Consider the following 19,316-nt stretch of genomic DNA (forward strand, 5'->3'; position numbering starts at 1 on the left):
TGTGTGTGTGTGTGTTTTAGAAACAATGCTGGCATCCTATGCCTTCATAGAGATAGAGCCAGGAACCTATTACATCATGTGGTACCAAACAGATCCAAAACATTTCTCTGACTCAGTTCATGTACTTCATCCATAGAATTTCCTTTGTGTTAAGACATTGTAGACCCCAGCTAAAGCACAGATACAGCATTTTCTTTAGAAATGACAGCCCCAGTGATTTCCAAGTTTCATTGTATGTTAGAGTCACTTTGGGAGATGCATTAAAAATTGATGCTAAACAAATCTATGAGGAACCACAGTTTTTCTTCTTATTGTGCATGTGTGTATGAGATAGAGACTTAAGGGGGAAGGGGAGCTGTACCTGTACCAAGGTGCTCACATGGAGGTCAGAGAACAACTTTTTTGGTTATGAAACTTAGACTTTAATGGCTGAACCGTCTCTCCAGCCCAAGAAAACAACCTTTGACAGCCATTTCTCTCTTTGACTTGCTAAGGCGGGATCTCATTTGTTTCCTTCCATGCTGTATATTCCAGGCCACCTGGCCACTGAGCTTCTGCATGATTCTAATATCTGTCCCATCTCACCATAGGATTGCCAGGGTTACAAATTCACACCACAGTATTTAGCTTTAACCGTATTTTTGCTAATTTGAGAATGTCATCGTGAGTATACTGTATTTGCATCATTTCTACTCCTCCCTTTCCCATCTCCAATTCCTCCCATATCACCCAACTACCCCTTGAATTCATGACCTCTTCTATAATTACTTCTGGGTACACACATACACCCTCTAGATTATAAATGTTGTAAAGCAAATGGTGAGGGCTGACAAGATGTCTCAGTGGCTAAAGGTGCTCGACACCAAGCTTGATGACCTGACTTCCATGCCTGAGATTTACGTGGTAGGAGAGAACTAACTCCTACAAGTTGTGTTCTCATTGACACATATAAATCATAGCATATATGCCCCTCTCCAACAAAGAAAAATGTAATAAAAAGCAATTTTGTAGGTTTTATTTTCTATTTCACAATCTGAGGAAAATTGGTCTTAATGTGAGGATAAGGCTCACTTTTTTTTATTTTTTAATTTGGGAAAGATACTCAAATGCAGTATGTCAATGGCTACATAGGCTGTGTGATGTGTGGTTTATCAAAATGCTTTTAAGTTTGAATTTGCTTAGGTTTTGTGTTGTCTTTCATGTGTAGTGCTTGTACAGCATGTCCTAAAACTGGCCTTTGTTTTCCTTGCCATAAGTCTGAGAATATGGGAATAAACAGACTCTTTTGGTCCTTACACATGTGTCCACATAGACCCAGACCCATACTGTGCAGTGCCTTGTGCCATTATTCCCCAGCCCTGTTTCCTTAGGAGCAGCATCCTCCCAGTGCGCAGCTGATTGTGCATCCTTCGGTTTCTGGGACTGTTTGAACGGTTATAGAACGCTGTCCACGTGTTACTAGAACCCAAAATTCCTTAGAGTCAGCCCGAGGGAGAAGAGTGCCTCTTGTTCCTAAGGACTCCTCTCCACCTTCCCCAGGAGTGACTCACCTAGCCGTCTCGGCTTCTCAGGTGAAGCCTTTCAGCACAAGGATGAGCTCTGTAGACCAGGCTGGTCTGCTACCTTCTGGGTCCTGGGATTAAAGTTGTGTGCCTCTGTGTTTTCCTACACAACCAGCAGACCGGCTTCCCGGAGTTCAAACACGCCTCTGAATAATTTGGCAAGCTTTTGCCTTCATTGACTGCGCACAGCGAGCACATCTGACTCGATGTCTTTGGAGATCACATGGCCCCCAGGAGTAAAAACTTCCTTACCTCCTACCCTTGATTTTCCTTCCCAGTCCATATTTCTGTGAACCAGCATTATTCTAGGGAGTCCAGTCCCTTTTTCTTTGTTTGTTTGTTTTTGTTTTGTTTTTAGAGACAGGGTTTCTCTGTGTTTAGCCTGTCCTGGAATTCACTCTATAGACCAGGTTGGCCTCGAACTCAAAAGATCCTCCTGCTTTTGCCTCCCAAGTGCTGAGATTAAAGATGTGTCCCACCACTGCCAGGTGTCAGTCTGTCAGCCTCCCCCCCCCTTCCCCTCCCTTTTCCTTTTTAGACCTAGATACTTTCTGTGTATTAGTATTTTGGCCTATGTATATACACACACACATGGGCCTGCCTGGTACATGCAGAGGTCAGAAGAGTCATTAGATTCCCTAGAACTGGAGTTAGAGGTGGTTGTGAGCCACCATGTGGATGCTAGGAACCCAACTCAGGTCCTCTGCAAGAGCAACAAGTGCTCTTAATCACTGAGACAATCTCTTTAGCATCCCCATCTCCCTTTTTAAAAAGCAGAGCAAACAGCTTTATTAGGGAAAATAAACTCCTGAGAGAGAAAAGGGCTCCGAGAGAGGAATACTCTTTTTCTGGTTTTTGAGACAGGATGTAGCTGGGCTGGCTGCAATATGTGGCCCAAGATGACCTTGAACTCTTGACCCTTCTGTGTCCACTGTGTAAGAGCTGGCATGTGCCTCCACATCCGGCTCGGCAAATCCCTGTTATGACACCAATTCTGAGAATACAGGAGTAAGTATAAATTCTGGGTTTTTTCCCCACTATACTTTGACACCTCAATTTTAACATCAGAATGTAGACCACTCCCACCCCCCACCTACCCATCGAGCAAGCAGTCTGTTTTGCATCAGACACTAACAAGTCTCACAGATTTGATATAGCCCTGATACCGTATCCTCAGGGATAATGTCACATCTCAGATTTAGGACTCAGTCCATCGAGAGTCTTTCCCGCTTCCCATGTAAGTCCTAATGTTTTATTTTATCCATTCTCTGACTGAACACCAGTCTTCCCACAGCTCCTTTCTCAGTTTGGTTAATTTACCAGAGTGGTCCACAGAGCACACTGTTGATGTCATAAAAGGATACAGATGAGATGGAGAGGGCAGGGTGAGTTGGAAGGGATGCAGAGTGGCCATGAGCCTAGCCTCCTGAGCTTCGATGTTGTCAGTTGTATGAAGCTGGCTGAGCCCTCTCCTTTGGTTTTATGGAGTTTCAATAGATAGGCATTATTAGTTAAATCATTGGCTGTGTTCAGCTCTGTAGAGGCTGGAACTACAGATCTCAGTCTAATCCTACCCTGATTTTCCCTGTGAACTGCCTCCCTTTGAAAGCTGTCATCATATAAAAGAACATTTATTACTGTGAAGATTCCAAAGATGTTAGTAAGCCAGGAGACAGGAACAAAATCAGATACATATTTTACAATATAACAGGCAGGTAACCCAGAGAAATCCAATGAATTAGGAAGAGCAGTTCCTCAGATCCTAATTTGTCTTTGTTTATTTTTGTCTTATACTTTGACCAGATAGACTGGCTGGGATTCTGAAGCTGCTTGCTTGCAGCTGCTGAGGATAAAGTTTTAAGGAAGTGCTTTTGCTGAAAGGCCCCCTTCATTGATTATGGGAATCTGATTCTAGTCTCTGACTAATTTGGCTTAGAAATATTGTTGCTTTAGGACCAGTTTGTAGAGTTTGGCTATCCTCAAAGCTTGAGAATTGTGTTAAGGGTGGAAAAAAGACATGCTGTACCGAGTGTGGGCTGGCTGGGATGGTAAGAGCATCATTGTAGTTCTGTTCCCAACCCTGGAATTCAGGGTACATTCACCAGGACTCGGGAAAACGAATAGAGAGAGGCTGTTGGCAAATACCCTGAACAGAGTGTCAGGGTCTTTCATAGTTGCTCTTTGAAAAATTAACATTAGGCCAGAGTATTTTCAAAACAGACATCTGAATTTTTAGTTCTTAGTTAAAAGCTTTTCGATTTCTGGTACTTTGCTGGCTGGGCTTTCTGGAGTTTGCAGAGGGTACAGCGTGGCTAAGAGGGCTCATGCCCAATGTCCAAGATGAGACAGGTAACTCAGTCTTCCTAAAAATCCAAAGGATATATTTCACAGGGTGTGTGTGTGTGTGTGTGTGTGTGTTGTTAGATTCCCTAGCTGTAAGAACCCTTCCCTCCCACAGAAGGGAGGAGTCAGATCTGTAGCTTGTATGAGAGGCAGCAGCTAGCAGGACTCTGTGTTGTCTGCCAGAGTCTTTCCTTCCTTTATAAACCCATGGTTTTCTACACAGCACACCCAGATACTATTATTTCAGCTCTCTTACTGGGTTGAAAGGTAGAATTATAGTTGCCATGTTCAAGTAGAATTTTCTTTTACATGAGCTGATTAATTCATTAGAATATGATCATTTGTTGGGTAAAGCGTTTAGGTGGCAATATTGCCAACAGAAATATGAGACTAATGATAAGGCTCAGTTGGTTGAGTGTTTGCCTAGTATACATGAAGCCCTTGATTAGCACCCCATCCATTGGCTGAGGTGATACATGCTTTTAATTCCAGTAACCCTGGAGTGGTGTAAGGTCATGGCTACACTGTCAGTTTGAAGCCAGTTTGAGACCCTGTCTCAAAAATATAATATAACAAAAAATAAAATAAAATAACATCAAGGGGGACAGGCATCATTTAAAATTTTTTATTTTAGATTTTTTCCAAAAATTAAACATTTTTATCTTACGTATGAGTGTTTTGCCTTGCATGTATGTCTGTGCACTGTGTGCATGCATGCCTGATGACTGTAGAAGTCAGAAGACAGGATTGGATCCCCTAGACCTGGAGTCACAGATGGTTGTGAGCAGCCATGTGGGTGCGAGAACTGAACCCAGTCCTCTGCAGAACAGCCAGTGCTCTCAGCTGCTGAGCCCCGTCTCCAGCCATTGCACTCACTTACTGCAGCATGCTGGGTTTGCGTGTGCTGTGGGTGAGTGCTGGGTTGGGCTGATAGATAGCTTGTCTCCCAGTTCTGAAGAGTGACATCAAATGGTTCTCGGACTCTGCAGGATAGGGGAAGGTAGTGTGACGGGCCACCCAGTGAGGCCTTTCTTTTGGGCCATCCTGGGGGCCGTCAGCATGTTGATTCTGACCAGTCATTAACTAAAGCACTCACGGTAAGCAGGTGAGTAGAATTAAAGGTATTATTTAAGATTCCCTTATAACTCTGATTCCCAGAAACAAGGTGTCCTTGGTATCTGTCTGTTCCCAGTGATTATCACATGTACTTAAGTCAGATGCTTGCTTCCATGTCTTTAAAAGTCAGCAGATTTGAGGTTCTGCATGTTCAACTAGATTTCACATGTGCGTAGACTGCATGGATAACGACCTTGGACTGTACTTCTGTCTTTTCATCTCGAGTTTTTCTCTATTCCAAAAGAAAGGCAAAAACTTGTTTACATGAGCAGAGGTGGGAGATTATTTACTGGAGCATGCCCAACACTACTGAAAAAAAAAAAAGGATTCCCTTTATCCCACCAACCAATAATTGCTAATAGTTCCTTTGAGAAGGGTGATAGTATAAGTCCCTTCTGATTTTCTTTTCATTTTTATTTTAATGTGTATTGGTATTGTACCTACATTATGCCTGTGTACTGTGTGCATGCATGCCCATTTTGAGTTGATGAATAGGTTGTAGGAATAGAACCTGGGTCCTCTAGACAAATAGCAGATGAATAAATGTGCTCTTAATCACAGCCATCTCTCCAGCCCAGAGGTTTTGGGATGTTGTTTGTTTGAGACAGTGTCTCATTGTAACCATGCTGCTTGAACTTGCTTTGTAGCCCAGCCTGGATCTTGAACACCAGCAGTCCTCCTGCCTTTACCCCTGAGGACAGGGCTTACTACTACTCTGTTGCTGTTTTAATGGTGTTGAGGATTGCACTTGTTGCCTCTCATACTAGGCAGATACTCTAGCACTGAGCTACAGCCCTACCTTTTTTCCCCCATCCTTTGGAGACAGGGTCTAAGTTGTCCAAGCAAGCCTTGAACTTGTGTTTCTGATTAGTCTCCTGGTTATAGATGTGCACTGTGACACCTGGTTTGTGCTCCCTGCTTGCTTTATTTTCCTTTAAGGGACAGGGAATATGCATCCTGCATATATCTCTTCCTTCTGCTTGCTTCCCTAAAGCTGAGTAACAGACATTTTACTGACTGGTTATCATTGACACCTCTGAAACACACTCAGAAACTGAAGTTGAAGAGGTTTAGGCAATGCCTTTCCATTGTGATGCTTGCATGTGTCTCCATTCTTTTTGTTTGTTTGTTTGTTTGTTTGTTTGTTTGTTTTTGTTTTTCAAGACAGGGTTTCTCTGTGTAGCTTTGCGCCTTTCCTGGAACTCACTTGGTAGCCCAGGCTGGCCTCAAACTCACAGAGATCCGCCTGCCTCTGCCTCCCGAGTGCTGGGATTAAAGGCGTGCGCCACCACCGCCCGGCTTGTGTCTCCATTCTTTTCCCAACTGGGATGAAGGAAAATGAGAGTAGCAAGTGCTGTGCTTTTCAAGGGTTGTTGCCCTTGAAATGATTTTTTCCTAGCTATAAGTGGTGGCATTGGGGGTTGCTACATATTCTCATATTTGGACACTGTAGTTGTGATTATGGATAGAGATAAGAATTCTTTGTCTTGTGGGTCATTCTAGACCAGAGCTCAGGAGCATTGTGTTATGAGTAGTACATGTACGTATTTGTCCAGGCACAGCCCCTGAGCTGTAGTGGTCCATGTACTGTTGGGTCACAGTGGCATTTTCTGGTGCCATCTTGGGAATGGTGAAGCTTCTTGCTCTGCATGTTGGATAAAAAGTGTCTTCCCCTTTCTAGAGGAGATGCTCTAGTTTAGAGTCGGTGCTACATGTTCCACAGATAATTCTAGACACCCGGTGACCAGGTTTGCAGAACACACAAGTGTTTACATGGTTTTTACTGCAGCATACAGTTGTGATTAAAAAGTTGAAGATACTTCTGAAGTATCTTTCTCTCCAAATTGATTCCTAGCACTAAATGTTAAGCTTTTAGGCTGTGTGTTTTGTTAGTTTTCCTAGTATCAGTAGTTCCGCAGAATTCAGTAATACAAGGAGTTACTGTTTTTTAACCTTTTAATAGATCTTTATTTATTTGTTTTTATATTTTTTGAGACAGGTTATATGGCTAAGGGTGGCTAGGACCTACAGCAGTCTACTGCTTCAGCATCCTGAGTGCTGGCATTACAAGCATGAGCCATTACAGCAACTTGGGTTCCTTTTGTTTATTTTTTAGATTTAGTGTATGTGTATGAATGTTCACCATATGAGTGCTAGGGAGTTACTGGTGGTTGTGAGCCACCATGTGGGTGCTGAGAATCAAACTCAGATCTTCTGCAAAAGCAAAAAGTACTTTTAACCATTTGAGTCATCTTTCCAGCCCCTGAGTTAGTTTTAAAGATGTGTTTCCTCTGTTTTCACTCTCCACTTTTGAAAGGACTAGTGCTGGAAAATCACTGGAATGCATAATTAATTTTGTTCCTTAGTTTCCCATTAAGAATTTGTTTTTCAGCCGGGTTTAGTGGTGCACGCCTTTAGTATCAGCACTCCTGAGGCAGGTAGGCAGATCTCTGTAAGTTTGAGGCCAGCCTGATCTACAAAGGGAGTTCTGGTATAGCCAGGGCTGTTACATAGAGAAACCCTGTCTCTTTAAAAAAAAAAAAAAAAAAATTGTTTCTTACCAGGTGTGAGTTTGAGGACATTGGACATCATGAAGTCTTGGACACACCTTCCTTGTTCTCTCTGCTCTCTTTATGGTCTTTTGATCATTAAGTTTAGTGGCTCTGCTAATTTTTTTAGCCACCTCTTTGAAAAGCTGAACGTGAATGTGGCCAGGCACTTAAAGTTATTTCCTCTAAACTAAGTGTTTGAGACATCCTTAGATTTATAACCAGCTTTGTTTACTGTGTAATTCAGTCCAATTGAGGAACTAGTAAAACTGCATTATCCAGACATCAAAGCGGAGAGTGCGGTCACCCCGAGGAACTTACTAGGCTTCGTACAAGTAGAAGGTATCAGGTGCCCAAAATTAACTACTTCCATGCCAGCTGGTTTTTAAGTTTGGTAACTTTTTTGGCTGTGAACATAATTTTGAGTTTAAATTATCAGTTGTATTCAGACAAGATGGCACCTATCTGTCTGGAATCCTAATGTGCCCAGAAGGCTGAGCAGGAATTAGTTCAAGGCTAGCCTCAGTTACTGCCGAGTCCCTGTCTCAATCAGCAGCAAAACTGCATACGTATTAGTAGCTACCCTCTTCAGAGTTAGAGCTGTTCTTTTCATTTCAGCTTACTGCAGCTTACCATCCTGCCATTTGAAAATTAGAACGAAGCAAGGATTGTACAGGTGATGCATTTTTGCTCCACATTTGAGCCCCTGTTTTTGTTGTTTCGTTGTCCTCCCTGAGGTTTCTGGGAAGGGATGTGTTCTTAGACCCACTGTACAGAGAGCCAAGTCACAGGTTGCCAGTTACATGCAGTAGTCACTCCAAGGAGGACGCTGTTGCTAAGTATGTTTCAAGATAGGTAAGTTTGAGACCTTGTGACCCCTGTCCCTGGGGTGAGGACTTCATAGAGAAGAGCTTTGTTGGGTGAGCACCCTTGACTTCTTGGGGCTTCATCAGCAGTCCTTTCCCAGTTCTGTCACCCTCTTGTCACAGATGAAAACAAACTGTGTGCACTGCTGCCGCGCCCCTCCCCCCCAAGCTCGTTGATTTTTTTATGGCTCTTTCCTGGTCTGTGTTGGGGAGGGGGGGTACATACCCTTGAGATATTTACAAGCAGCTCTTAATTTTGTTTATGTGGCAGTCATTAGAGAAGTGGAGGGGCAGGGTTTTCTCCCAGGTGCCCTGCTTGTTTCTGCTGACTTCTTCTGCAATTTGACTTGAAGCTTGTCATCTATAGGCAGCTGTTCACACATAGACCTCGTAGTTTCTCTTTTGAAATAGTCGTTTTTTACATACTGTATCTTCTCAGATTTCTTTAGAAGTTTTGGTTTTCCAAATTGTCATGGAAAATGTTTAGACCTGACCTGTGACCACTTGAGGTGGTCATCACAGTGGACAGCGGTGCTCCCTCTCCTGTTCCTCAGAATGAAATGTGGTGTTATTGAGCCGAGTGGTTCACACCTGTAAGAGGCTGGGACAGGAGGAACATAGAGTTCAAGGCTTGCCTGGGAGATCCTGTGTCAAAGTAAAAAGCGGAGGCAGGAGGATTACACCAAGTTGGAACAATAAAAGGAAGGGGGAAGGGAGAGAACTGGGGGTGTGGCTCAGCAGAGAGCTCACTTTGAATTCACCAGTGAAGAGACTGGGGCCGTGGCTCAGCAGTTGCAAAGTATGTGGTTGCACTCCTAGCACCATACAAAAGCACCAAAACAAAAACAAAAAACCATGATGTTTAGGTCTAAAGCAGTGGTTCTCAACGCGCCCCCCCCCCTTTTTTTTTGGTTTTTCGAGACAGGGTTTCTTGGTGTAACAATTCTGGCTGTACTGGAATTCAATTCTTAGACCAGGCTATCCTCGAACTCACAGAGACCCACCTGCCTCTGCCTCCCGAGTGCTGGGATTAAGGGCGTACACTGGGGGCGTACACTGCCTGGCCGTTCCCAACCTTCTTAATGCTGCAACTCTTAGTACAGTTCCTCATGTTGTGGTGACCCCAACCATAAAATTATTTTCGTTGGTACTTAACTGTAATTTTGCTACTGTTATGAATAATAATGAAAGTATCTGAGTTTTTCGGGTGGTCTTAGGTAACCCCCGTGAAAGGGTCATTTGACACCCCCACACACACACAAAGAGTCATGGCCCCTGGGTTGAGAACCACTCACTGGTCAAGAGAAATGACTCAACCGTTAAGAGCACTTGTTGCTCTTGCAGATAACCTGAGTTTTGTTTGTTTTTTCCCCCAGCACCCACATAGTGGCTCACAAACATCCATAACTCCATTTTGGAGGGAATCCAACACTTCTGACCTCTATGAGCATCAGGCATGTACAAGGTGCATATACATACATGTAGACAAAACACTCATACAAATGGGATAAAATAGTAATCTTTAAAAAGTTTAAGGATCTGATTTCTTGACATTTCTGTGAGGCACACAAAAGCATGAAGTTTATAGGAATATCAGCTTCCTACCAGATGTAAATGAGATTCAAAAGAAAATCAGTCTGCTTGCTATTTTAGATAGTCTCAGGAGACCGTTTGCTTGGCTGCAGAGTTGGCAGTCACACTTTAGTGTGCAGGTAATGTCCATGCACAGAATACTAGGTGCCAGAGAGGCCCGTGTGTGCAAAGGTAGCCAAGGGCAGTTTATTTTACTTACTTCAGCTGAAAGGTTGCTGAAGACTTCGTGTGACACCATGATAACAGCTTGTTAATGACTGAAATTGTTAAAACTTTAGGTCCCTTATAATTCCTCCCCTCTTCCTGTCCTGGCCAGTGAAAGACTATTAGCCACATGATGGTGGCACACATCTTCAATCCCAGCACTCTGTAGGCAAAGACAGGCGGATTTCTGAGTTCAAGGGCAGCTTGATCTACAGAGTGAATTCCAAGACAGCCAGAGAGCTTCACAGAAAAACCTTGTCTCGAAAAACCAGAGAGAGGGAGAGGGGAAGAGAGAGAGATTGCATTATTTTAAGTGGCTCAGCCCAGCCCCTGTGTACTTGGTTTTGTGTTCCGCCCATCTTCTCTCCATGCCCTCTGTATTTTTGCTGGTTCCCCCAGCTAGGCTGACTTTTTTGTCTGTTGAGGAAGCAGTCTTTGTAGAGTCCACTCCCTTTGTCTAGCACGCTCTACAGTGATCACCTGTGGCGGTGGAGCTGTGTCAGTCTAGAAGGCTGTCTGTCTGTCAAGAGCCTTGCTCGTCCGTTGTAGCCACTGCGGTACTTGTTCCTTTATAAGTGACACAGACGGACAAACTTGAAAACTTTACACTGCATGTTTACACTCTTGAGAATTTGTTGTTGTAACAGTAAAAACAACACAAAGGAGCATCATATATGCTGTCTTAGTTAGGGTTACTATTGCTGTGATGAAACACCATGACCAAAAGCAACTTGAGGAGGAAAGGGTTTATTTCACTCACACCATTCCATATAACAGTTCATCTTCAAAAGCAGTGAGGGCAGGAATTCACAGAGAGCGGGAGCCTGGAGGGAGGCAGGAGCTGATGTAGAGGCCTTGGAGAAGTGCTGCTTACTGGCTAGCTCATCGTGGCTTGGTTAGCTGCTTTCTTAAAGAATCCAGGACCACCAGCCCAGGGATGGCACCACCCACAGTGGGCTGGGCCCTCCCCTATCAATCACTAATTAAGCAAAGGACATATAACCAAATCTTATGGAGGCATTTTTTTTCAATTGAACTTTCCTCCTTTTGGATAACTCTAGCTTGTGTCAAGTTGACATAATACTAGCCATCACACATACTTTAATCCAGATTTACCTATTAACATTTTATTCATTTGCAATGGTTTTGCTTGTTTTATTTTGAAAGGTTCTCATATGACGTGCAGCTTTGTCTGTGACTTTGCATAGCCAGATCTTCTGTCTGTACCTCTCAAGTGTTAGGATTACAGGCAGGCACTACCACTTAACGGTGAGGATCAAGCCCAGGATTTTGTTCATACCAAGCAAGCACTCTAGTGAGACACAGCTATCGTCTCTCATTAGCATTCTTACTCTTTTTCAAACAGAATTTTTTTCTGAACATTTACATTCATTTTGGCTCTTTCCCCCCAAAATACTTTAGTATAATTTCTCTAAAAGTAGGGATACTTTATCTCAGTATAGCCATTCACTTCATAAACACTTGTATTGATTTTTTTCTGATTTATTCTTCCTAGTCAAGTGTTCTTTATATCACTGATCTACATTCCCTCAACCCAATTAATTTTATTGTGTAAATGGCATGTAACACAAAATTAGCCATTTTTAGTACACAGTTCATAAGTGTTAAAATATTCATAATATTTTACCATTACCATCTCATCCCTGTGACTTCATTTTTTTGTGTGAATGCAGGGTCCTTGTTCACTCCTTCCCTCAGCCATGGCAACCAGTATTACACTTTCTCATTCTGACAACTCTTAAGATAGAAACAGTCTATTGTTACAAATCGTTTTCAGAATTGAGTGTATGTATTATGTATGTGCACGTGTAGATGTGTTTATGTGCATGCAGTATGCATGTACAGTCAGAGTATCTGCTTGATGGGGTTACATCTTCGACGTGCTTGGTGGCCAGCTCTCGTCAATACACCACCCACCAGTGCTCACGGGGGTCTTTTGCCCTAGGTTTTCTTCTACATTTTGTAGTTTTAGTTTTGATACATTTAGAGTTGTTTGTTTGTTTAGTTGGTTGGTTGGGTTTTTTTTGAGACACAGTCTTACTGTGTAGTCTTGGATACCCTGAAACTCACTATGTAGACTAAGTTGACCTTGGATTCACAGAAATTTGCCTGCCTCTTACTTCCCAAGTGCTTAAGGGATTAAAAGTGTGCACCATCACACACTGCTAGAGTTGTTTTTGTTGTTGAATTGAACTTAGTGCCTATTACATGCTAGATAAGCACTCTAACATCTGAGTCACATCCTCAGCTCTAGGGTTAGCCTCTGTATATGATGTAGATAAAGACCTCCCTCCGTCCTTTCCTGTGTGAAGATTCACTTTCCCCAGCACCAACTGTTAAAAAGTATGTTCTTTCCCAATGAATGGTTTTCAACAGCCTTGTCAAAAGTCATTTAGCCAGCCAGACATAGTGGCAGAGGCAGGTAGATCACTGAGTTTGAGGCCAGCCTGGTTTACATAGTGAATTTCAGGACTACATAAGTAAGATCCTGTCTCAAACCACATTCCCCCACCCCCGCCATCCCCAAAAAAGTCATTCATTAGCTGTGAGCTTTGTTTCTTTTTCATTGGTCTTTATCTTTATGTCACTGCATGACTGTTGGGATTGTTGTAGCTTTGTAGTAAATTTTGAAAACAATATTATGAGTCTTCCCTGGAAGCTTTGCCCTTTCCTTCCTCCTTTCTCTTCTCTCCTCCCCATTCTTTTTCTGTAGCCAAGGCTACTCCTGAACTAGTGCTTCTCCTGCCTCAGTCTCCTAAGTGCTTCCGTACCACACTGATGATGTGAATTTTGATTACCGAGCAAAGGTGTTGTGTGCTTTCTCCCCTATAATTACTATTGAGGGCTTTTTTCTTCCTGATAATTAATAGGCAGTCTTGGGAGACACTTGAATTACCTGTCAACATCCTGTCCCTCAAAGATTTCTCCTACATTTAACCTTCCATCATGACTCTTGTCTGATCCACTTGTTTGGCCTTTAGTTCATATTTTTTGCAGTAAGCTGTAATTCATTAATGTATAATTTTTTTGGTTCACAGATAATCCTAGACCTTACTCATGGCAGCCCCTGTAAAATGACACCATTGCCCTTGTGGAATTTTTTTCATTGTTTTTACTTGTACAAGGCATTTCTTGCTCAGTCAGGCATGGTAGCACATGCCTTTATTCTCAGCACTTGGGAGACAAAGACAGGTGGATCTCTGAGTTCAAGTCCAAGATAGCCAGAGCTACACAGGAAAACTGTCTCAAAAACAAAACAAAACAAAAGACATTTCTTGTATTCACCCTGCCTTGGAGTTAGCCACATTTCCTACAGAGCCCTCACTTGTCACATTAGTGTTTACACTCTCCTTATTTATATCTTCCTGTCCTGGTTTAGACTGTACCTGTTTGAAAACACATTGATATTAGCCTTTTTATTATTGTCTTTATCATTGTGTATGGTGTATGTGTGTACCCCCTCCTGTATAGGCATGCACGTGCCACAGTGTGTGTGGAAGTCAGAGGACAACTTTGGGGAATTGGTTCCCCTCTCTCATCGGGATCCAGGAATTGAACTGGGGTTGTCAGGCTTACACAGCAAACACCTTTACCCTCTGAACTGTCTCAACAACTCTGATGTCAGCCTTAATCACTCACCCTGCATAAGGCCTAGCACATTAGGCTTACTAAATATTTGTTAGCTTAAAAAATACTTTTATTGTAATTTAATGGTTAAACTAGAGTTTGGATGGTGATGGTTTTTCTTTCCCCCCCTCCATCTAGGCAGACATGTTGGCTATTTGGCGATGAGAAGAAGTAAGAACTGACATCATACTGGTTTAGAACACTATGGGACCTGACACTTGTGCTGCTTGGGCAGCGGGCCTCCACCGGCACTGCTGAGAAGTCTTCTCACTCTACTGCAGAACACTAATCTGATCTTGGAAGTAGCTGATTGTGGCAGGATGTTTCGAAGATGATGATGGCAAGAAAGCAAGATGTTCGAATCCCCACCTACAACATCAGCGTGGTGGGATTGTCCGGGACTGAGAAGGAGAAAGGCCAGTGCGGCATTGGGAAGTCTTGTCTATGTAACCGCTTTGTGCGCCCAAGTGCAGATGATTTTCACCTGGACCACACTTCTGTTCTCAGCACCAGTGACTTTGGTGGGCGGGTGGTCAATAATGACCACTTTCTCTACTGGGGAGAAGTTAGCCGCTCCCTGGAGGACTGTGTGGAATGTAAAATGCACATTGTGGAACAGACTGAGTTCATTGATGATCAGACTTTTCAACCTCATCGAAGCACGGCACTGCAGCCCTACATCAAGAGAGCTGCAGCCACCAAGCTCGCATCAGCTGAAAAACTCATGTATTTTTGCACTGACCAGCTGGGGCTGGAACAGGACTTTGAGCAGAAACAGATGCCAGATGGAAAGCTGCTGGTTGACGGCTTCCTTCTGGGCATTGATGTTAGCAGGGGCATGAACAGGAACTTCGATGACCAGCTCAAGTTTGTCTCCAATCTCTACAATCAGCTTGCAAAAACGAAAAAGCCCATAGTGGTAGTCCTGACTAAGTGTGATGAGGGTGTTGAGCGGTACATTAGAGATGCACATACTTTTGCCTTAAGCAAAAAGAACCTCCAGGTTGTAGAGACCTCAGCAAGATCCAATGTGAATGTGGACTTGGCTTTCAGTACTTTAGTGCAACTCATTGATAAGAGTCGAGGGAAGACAAAAATCATTCCTTACTTTGAAGCTCTCAAGCAGCAGAGTCAGCAGATAGCTACAGCAAAGGACAAATATGAGTGGTTGGTGAGCCGAATTGTGAAAAATCACAACGAGAACTGGCTGAGTGTCAGCCGGAAGATGCAGGCCTCCCCTGAGTACCAGGACTATGTCTACCTGGAAGGGACACAGAAGGCCAAGAAGCTCTTCCTGCAGCACATCCACCGCCTCAAGCACGAGCATATTGAGCGCCGGAGAAAACTATACCTGGCAGCCCTGCCGCTGGCTTTTGAAGCCCTCATACCTAATCTAGATGAAGTAGACCACCTGAGCTGCATTAAAGCCAAAAAACTCTTAGAGACCAAGCCAGAGTTCTTAAAGTGGTTTGTTGTGCTTGAAGAGACACCATGGGATGCCACCAGCCACATTGACAACATGGAGAATGAGAGGATTCCCTTTGACTTGATGGATACTGTCCCTGCTGAGCAGCTGTATGAGACCCACTTGGAGAAGCTGAGGAATGAGAGGAAGAGAGCTGAGATGCGAAAAGCATTCAAAGAAAACCTGGAGACCTCTCCTTTCATAACTCCTGGGAAACCTTGGGAAGAGGCTCGTAGTTTTATTATGAATGAAGACTTTTACCAGTGGCTGGAAGAATCAGTGTACATGGACATCTATGGCAAACACCAAAAACAGATTATAGACCGAGCAAAGGAAGAGTTCCAGGAATTGCTTTTGGAGTACTCAGAATTGTTTTATGAGTTAGAGCTGGATGCAAAACCCAGCAAGGAAAAGATGGGTGTCATCCAGGATGTTTTGGGGGAAGAGCAGAGATTTAAAGCATTGCAGAAGCTCCAGGCAGAGCGTGATGCCCTCATTCTGAAGCACATTCATTTTGTGTACCACCCCACAAAGGAGACATGCCCAAGCTGCCCAGCTTGTGTAGATGCTAAGATTGAGCACTTGATCAGTTCTCGCTTTATCCGACCATCTGACAGGAATCAGAAGAACTCTCTGTCGGACCCCAATATCGATAGGATCAATTTGGTTATCTTAGGCAAAGATGGCCTTGCCCGAGAGTTGGCCAATGAAATCCGAGCTCTTTGTACAAATGATGACAAATATGTGATAGATGGTAAAATGTATGAGCTTTCCCTGAGGCCAATAGAGGGTAATGTCAGGCTTCCTGTGAACTCTTTCCAGACACCAACCTTCCAACCCCATGGCTGCCTCTGCCTTTACAATTCAAAGGAGTCGCTGTCCTATGTGGTGGAGAGTATAGAGAAGAGCAGAGAGTCCACACTGGGCAGGCGGGATAATCACTTAGTTCACCTCCCCTTGACCTTAATTTTAGTGAACAAGAGAGGAGACACAAGTGGAGAGACTCTGCACAGCTTAATACAACAAGGCCAGCAGATTGCTAGCAAACTGCAGTGTGTCTTTCTTGACCCTGCTTCTGCTGGCATTGGTTATGGACGCAATATTAATGAGAAGCAGATCAGCCAAGTTCTGAAGGGACTCCTGGATTCTAAGCGCAACTTAAACCTGGTCAGCTCCACTGCTAGTATCAAAGACTTGGCTGATGTGGACCTTCGAATTGTCATGTGTCTGATGTGTGGCGATCCCTTTAGTGCAGATGACATACTCTCTCCTGTCCTGCAGTCCCAAACCTGTAAATCTTCCCACTGTGGGAGCAGCAACTCTGTTTTACTTGAACTTCCGATTGGACTACACAAGAAGCGCATTGAGCTATCTGTTCTTTCATACCATTCCTCGTTCAGCATCCGAAAGAGCCGGTTGGTTCATGGGTACATTGTTTTTTATTCAGCCAAACGTAAGGCCTCCTTGGCAATGTTACGTGCCTTTCTTTGTGAAGTGCAGGATATTATCCCCATCCAGCTTGTTGCACTCACTGATGGCGCTATAGATGTCCTGGACAATGACTTGAGTCGAGAGCAGCTGACAGAGGGGGAAGAAATTGCACAAGAAATTGATGGGAGGTTCACAAGCATCCCTTGTAGCCAGCCCCAGCATAGACTTGAGATCTTTCACCCCTTTTTTAAGGACGTGGTGGAGAAAAAGAACATCATCGAGGCCACGCACATGTATGATAATGTTGCTGAGGCCTGCAGCACCACTGAAGAAGTGTTCAACTCCCCCAGGGCCGGGTCACCACTCTGCAACTCAAACTTGCAGGATTCAGAAGAAGACGTGGAGCCTCCATCGTACCACCTGTTTCGGGAAGATGCAACATTGCCCTCCCTGTCCAAAGACCATTCCAAGTTCTCTATGGAGCTGGAGGGAAATGATGGGCTGTCTTTCATAATGAGCAATTTTGAGAGTAAACTGAACAACAAAGTACCTCCACCAGTCAAACCAAAGCCTCCCGTCCATTTTGAGATCACAAAAGATCTCTCCTACTTAGACCAAGGCCATCGGGAGGGACAGAGGAAGTCTGTGTCTTCTAGCCCCTGGCTGCCTCAGGATGGGTTTGATCCTTCTGACTATGCAGAGCCAATGGATGCTGTGGTCAAGCCGAGGAATGAGGAAGAAAACATATACTCTGTGCCCCACGACAGCACCCAGGGCAAGATCATAACCATTCGGAACATCAACAAAGCCCAGTCTAATGGTAGTGGCAATGGTTCTGACAGTGAAATGGACACGAGTTCTCTAGAGCGAGGCCGAAAGATATCAGCCGTGAGTAAGCCTGTGCTGTACAGGACGAGATGTACCCGGCTGGGGCGCTTTGCTAGTTACCGCACCAGCTTTAGTGTGGGGAGTGATGATGAGCTGGGACCCATCCGGAAGAAAGAGGAGGATCAGGCATCCCAGGGTTATAAAGGGGACAATGCTGTCATTCCATACGAAACAGATGAGGACCCCAGGAGGAGGAATATCCTTCGAAGTCTAAGGAGGAACACCAAGGTAAGACCCAGTTTAGGATGACTCAGTAGGGGTTTGCACAGCGTCTTGGTGATTTGGTTGATGACAACTATTCAGGGAACAATATGGTTTTTAAAAAACACTGGATGTGCATTTATTCTTTGGCCTTGCAGTAAGAGTCAACCTGTGCATTAGATATCTACTACTGACCAGTCTCATGTGGTTAGCACCTAGGATAGGTACCCTGGATTTGCCTTTGCCTTGAACAGTCATTACCCAAATGAGCAGGTGATACAGAGCTCTTAAATGTCTCGACAAGTGGCCAAGCCAGTGACATTACAGATACTCTTTCCTCCCTTGAAGATTGCAGATTTGCACCCCTTGGCCTGAACATACATCATCTGTATGGCTCTCAAATGCTGCTTTCCCATGCTGATCACAAAAGGGTGCTGCATTTTACATTACTGAGGAGTGGATGGTTCTCTGCACACACAAATCTGTGCAAGTGCTAAAATGACTTTAAAAAAAAAAAATTTCAGCATGGAGTTTATCCATATTTGTAAAAGGAGATTTTACATGTCCCTTACTTCATCTGTCTGCAATCAGTTCTTCCATTGCTGAGTCTCTGAACTTCAGGGAGCACAATCATTACAGGGATAGGGATCAACAAGGGAAAGAAGTTACTAGTGTGTTTTACATGTCAGTAGCAGATGAAATGTCTTTTCTTACTGTAGACTACAGCTTGGTGTTTGCAAGGGAGAGAGCTAGAAGGCAGTTCCCTGTCCTCTTAGGCCTGGGCTTTGAGACAGAAAGTATCAACCACTTACACCCACCCACACCCCTAAACCCCCCCTCCCCCTTGCCATTTGCAGTAAGGAAGTACTGTTCAGAGAATGACATCTTGGTGAGACTCTGACAGAGATATAATAACCTGTGGTCAGCATTGTACACAGGATGGTGCTTATTCCCCTCCCTGCCAGGAAACAGCAGAGACCAGTCACTCAAGTGAGGCTTTACAAGGACCTTGGAGAGGGAAGTTGCCAAAAAATGAATGCCTTAGAAGACACACCATATCAAAAGTATCTGGAGTATAATCTGGAGTACTGAGAGGTAGCATAGAGGCCATTGTGGTAGCCCAGGGCCCTGGGAGGTGGAGGAGCATAACACCATTGTGACCTTGGACATGCAGAGTGCTCCTCAGTCACTACTAGCCAGGGCTTCCATGGCCTTCTTGTCTGTGCAGTGTCAGAAAGGGCAGAACCGTGTTGTATGGGTTTTGGGTGCTTGTCTCAGGTCACTACATTCTTCCCATTTAATTTAGTTTTTTCACAGCTTGCTGTCTACTCGGGGTCTGTGTCTGCCTTTTGGATTTTGTTTTTCAAAGCTTGGAGGGAAGACCCAGTGAAAATCATTCTTGTTTAGGAAGCTAACCAACCTCCCTGTGTTTGCCCCAACTTCTTCTGTT

At 44.0% G+C, this 19,316-nt stretch overlaps 1 protein-coding gene across 1 annotated transcript in view; it reads left to right on the forward strand.

Annotated features, from left to right (window-relative positions):
- The window catches only part of Arhgap35 (Rho GTPase activating protein 35), a 113,076-nt gene that overhangs the window by 36,175 nt on the left and 57,585 nt on the right, over positions 1–19,316 (forward strand). The window contains exon 2 of the mRNA XM_028854922.2: positions 14,020–17,893. Within this exon, the coding sequence (XP_028710755.1) occupies positions 14,213–17,893 (3,681 nt within the window). The 5' untranslated portion in view covers positions 14,020–14,212. The remainder of the gene's footprint in view (positions 1–14,019; positions 17,894–19,316) is intronic.

Source organism: Peromyscus leucopus, chromosome 1 (assembly GCF_004664715.2).
Source record: "Peromyscus leucopus breed LL Stock chromosome 1, UCI_PerLeu_2.1, whole genome shotgun sequence".
NCBI classification, from domain to species: Eukaryota; Metazoa; Chordata; class Mammalia; order Rodentia; family Cricetidae; genus Peromyscus; species Peromyscus leucopus.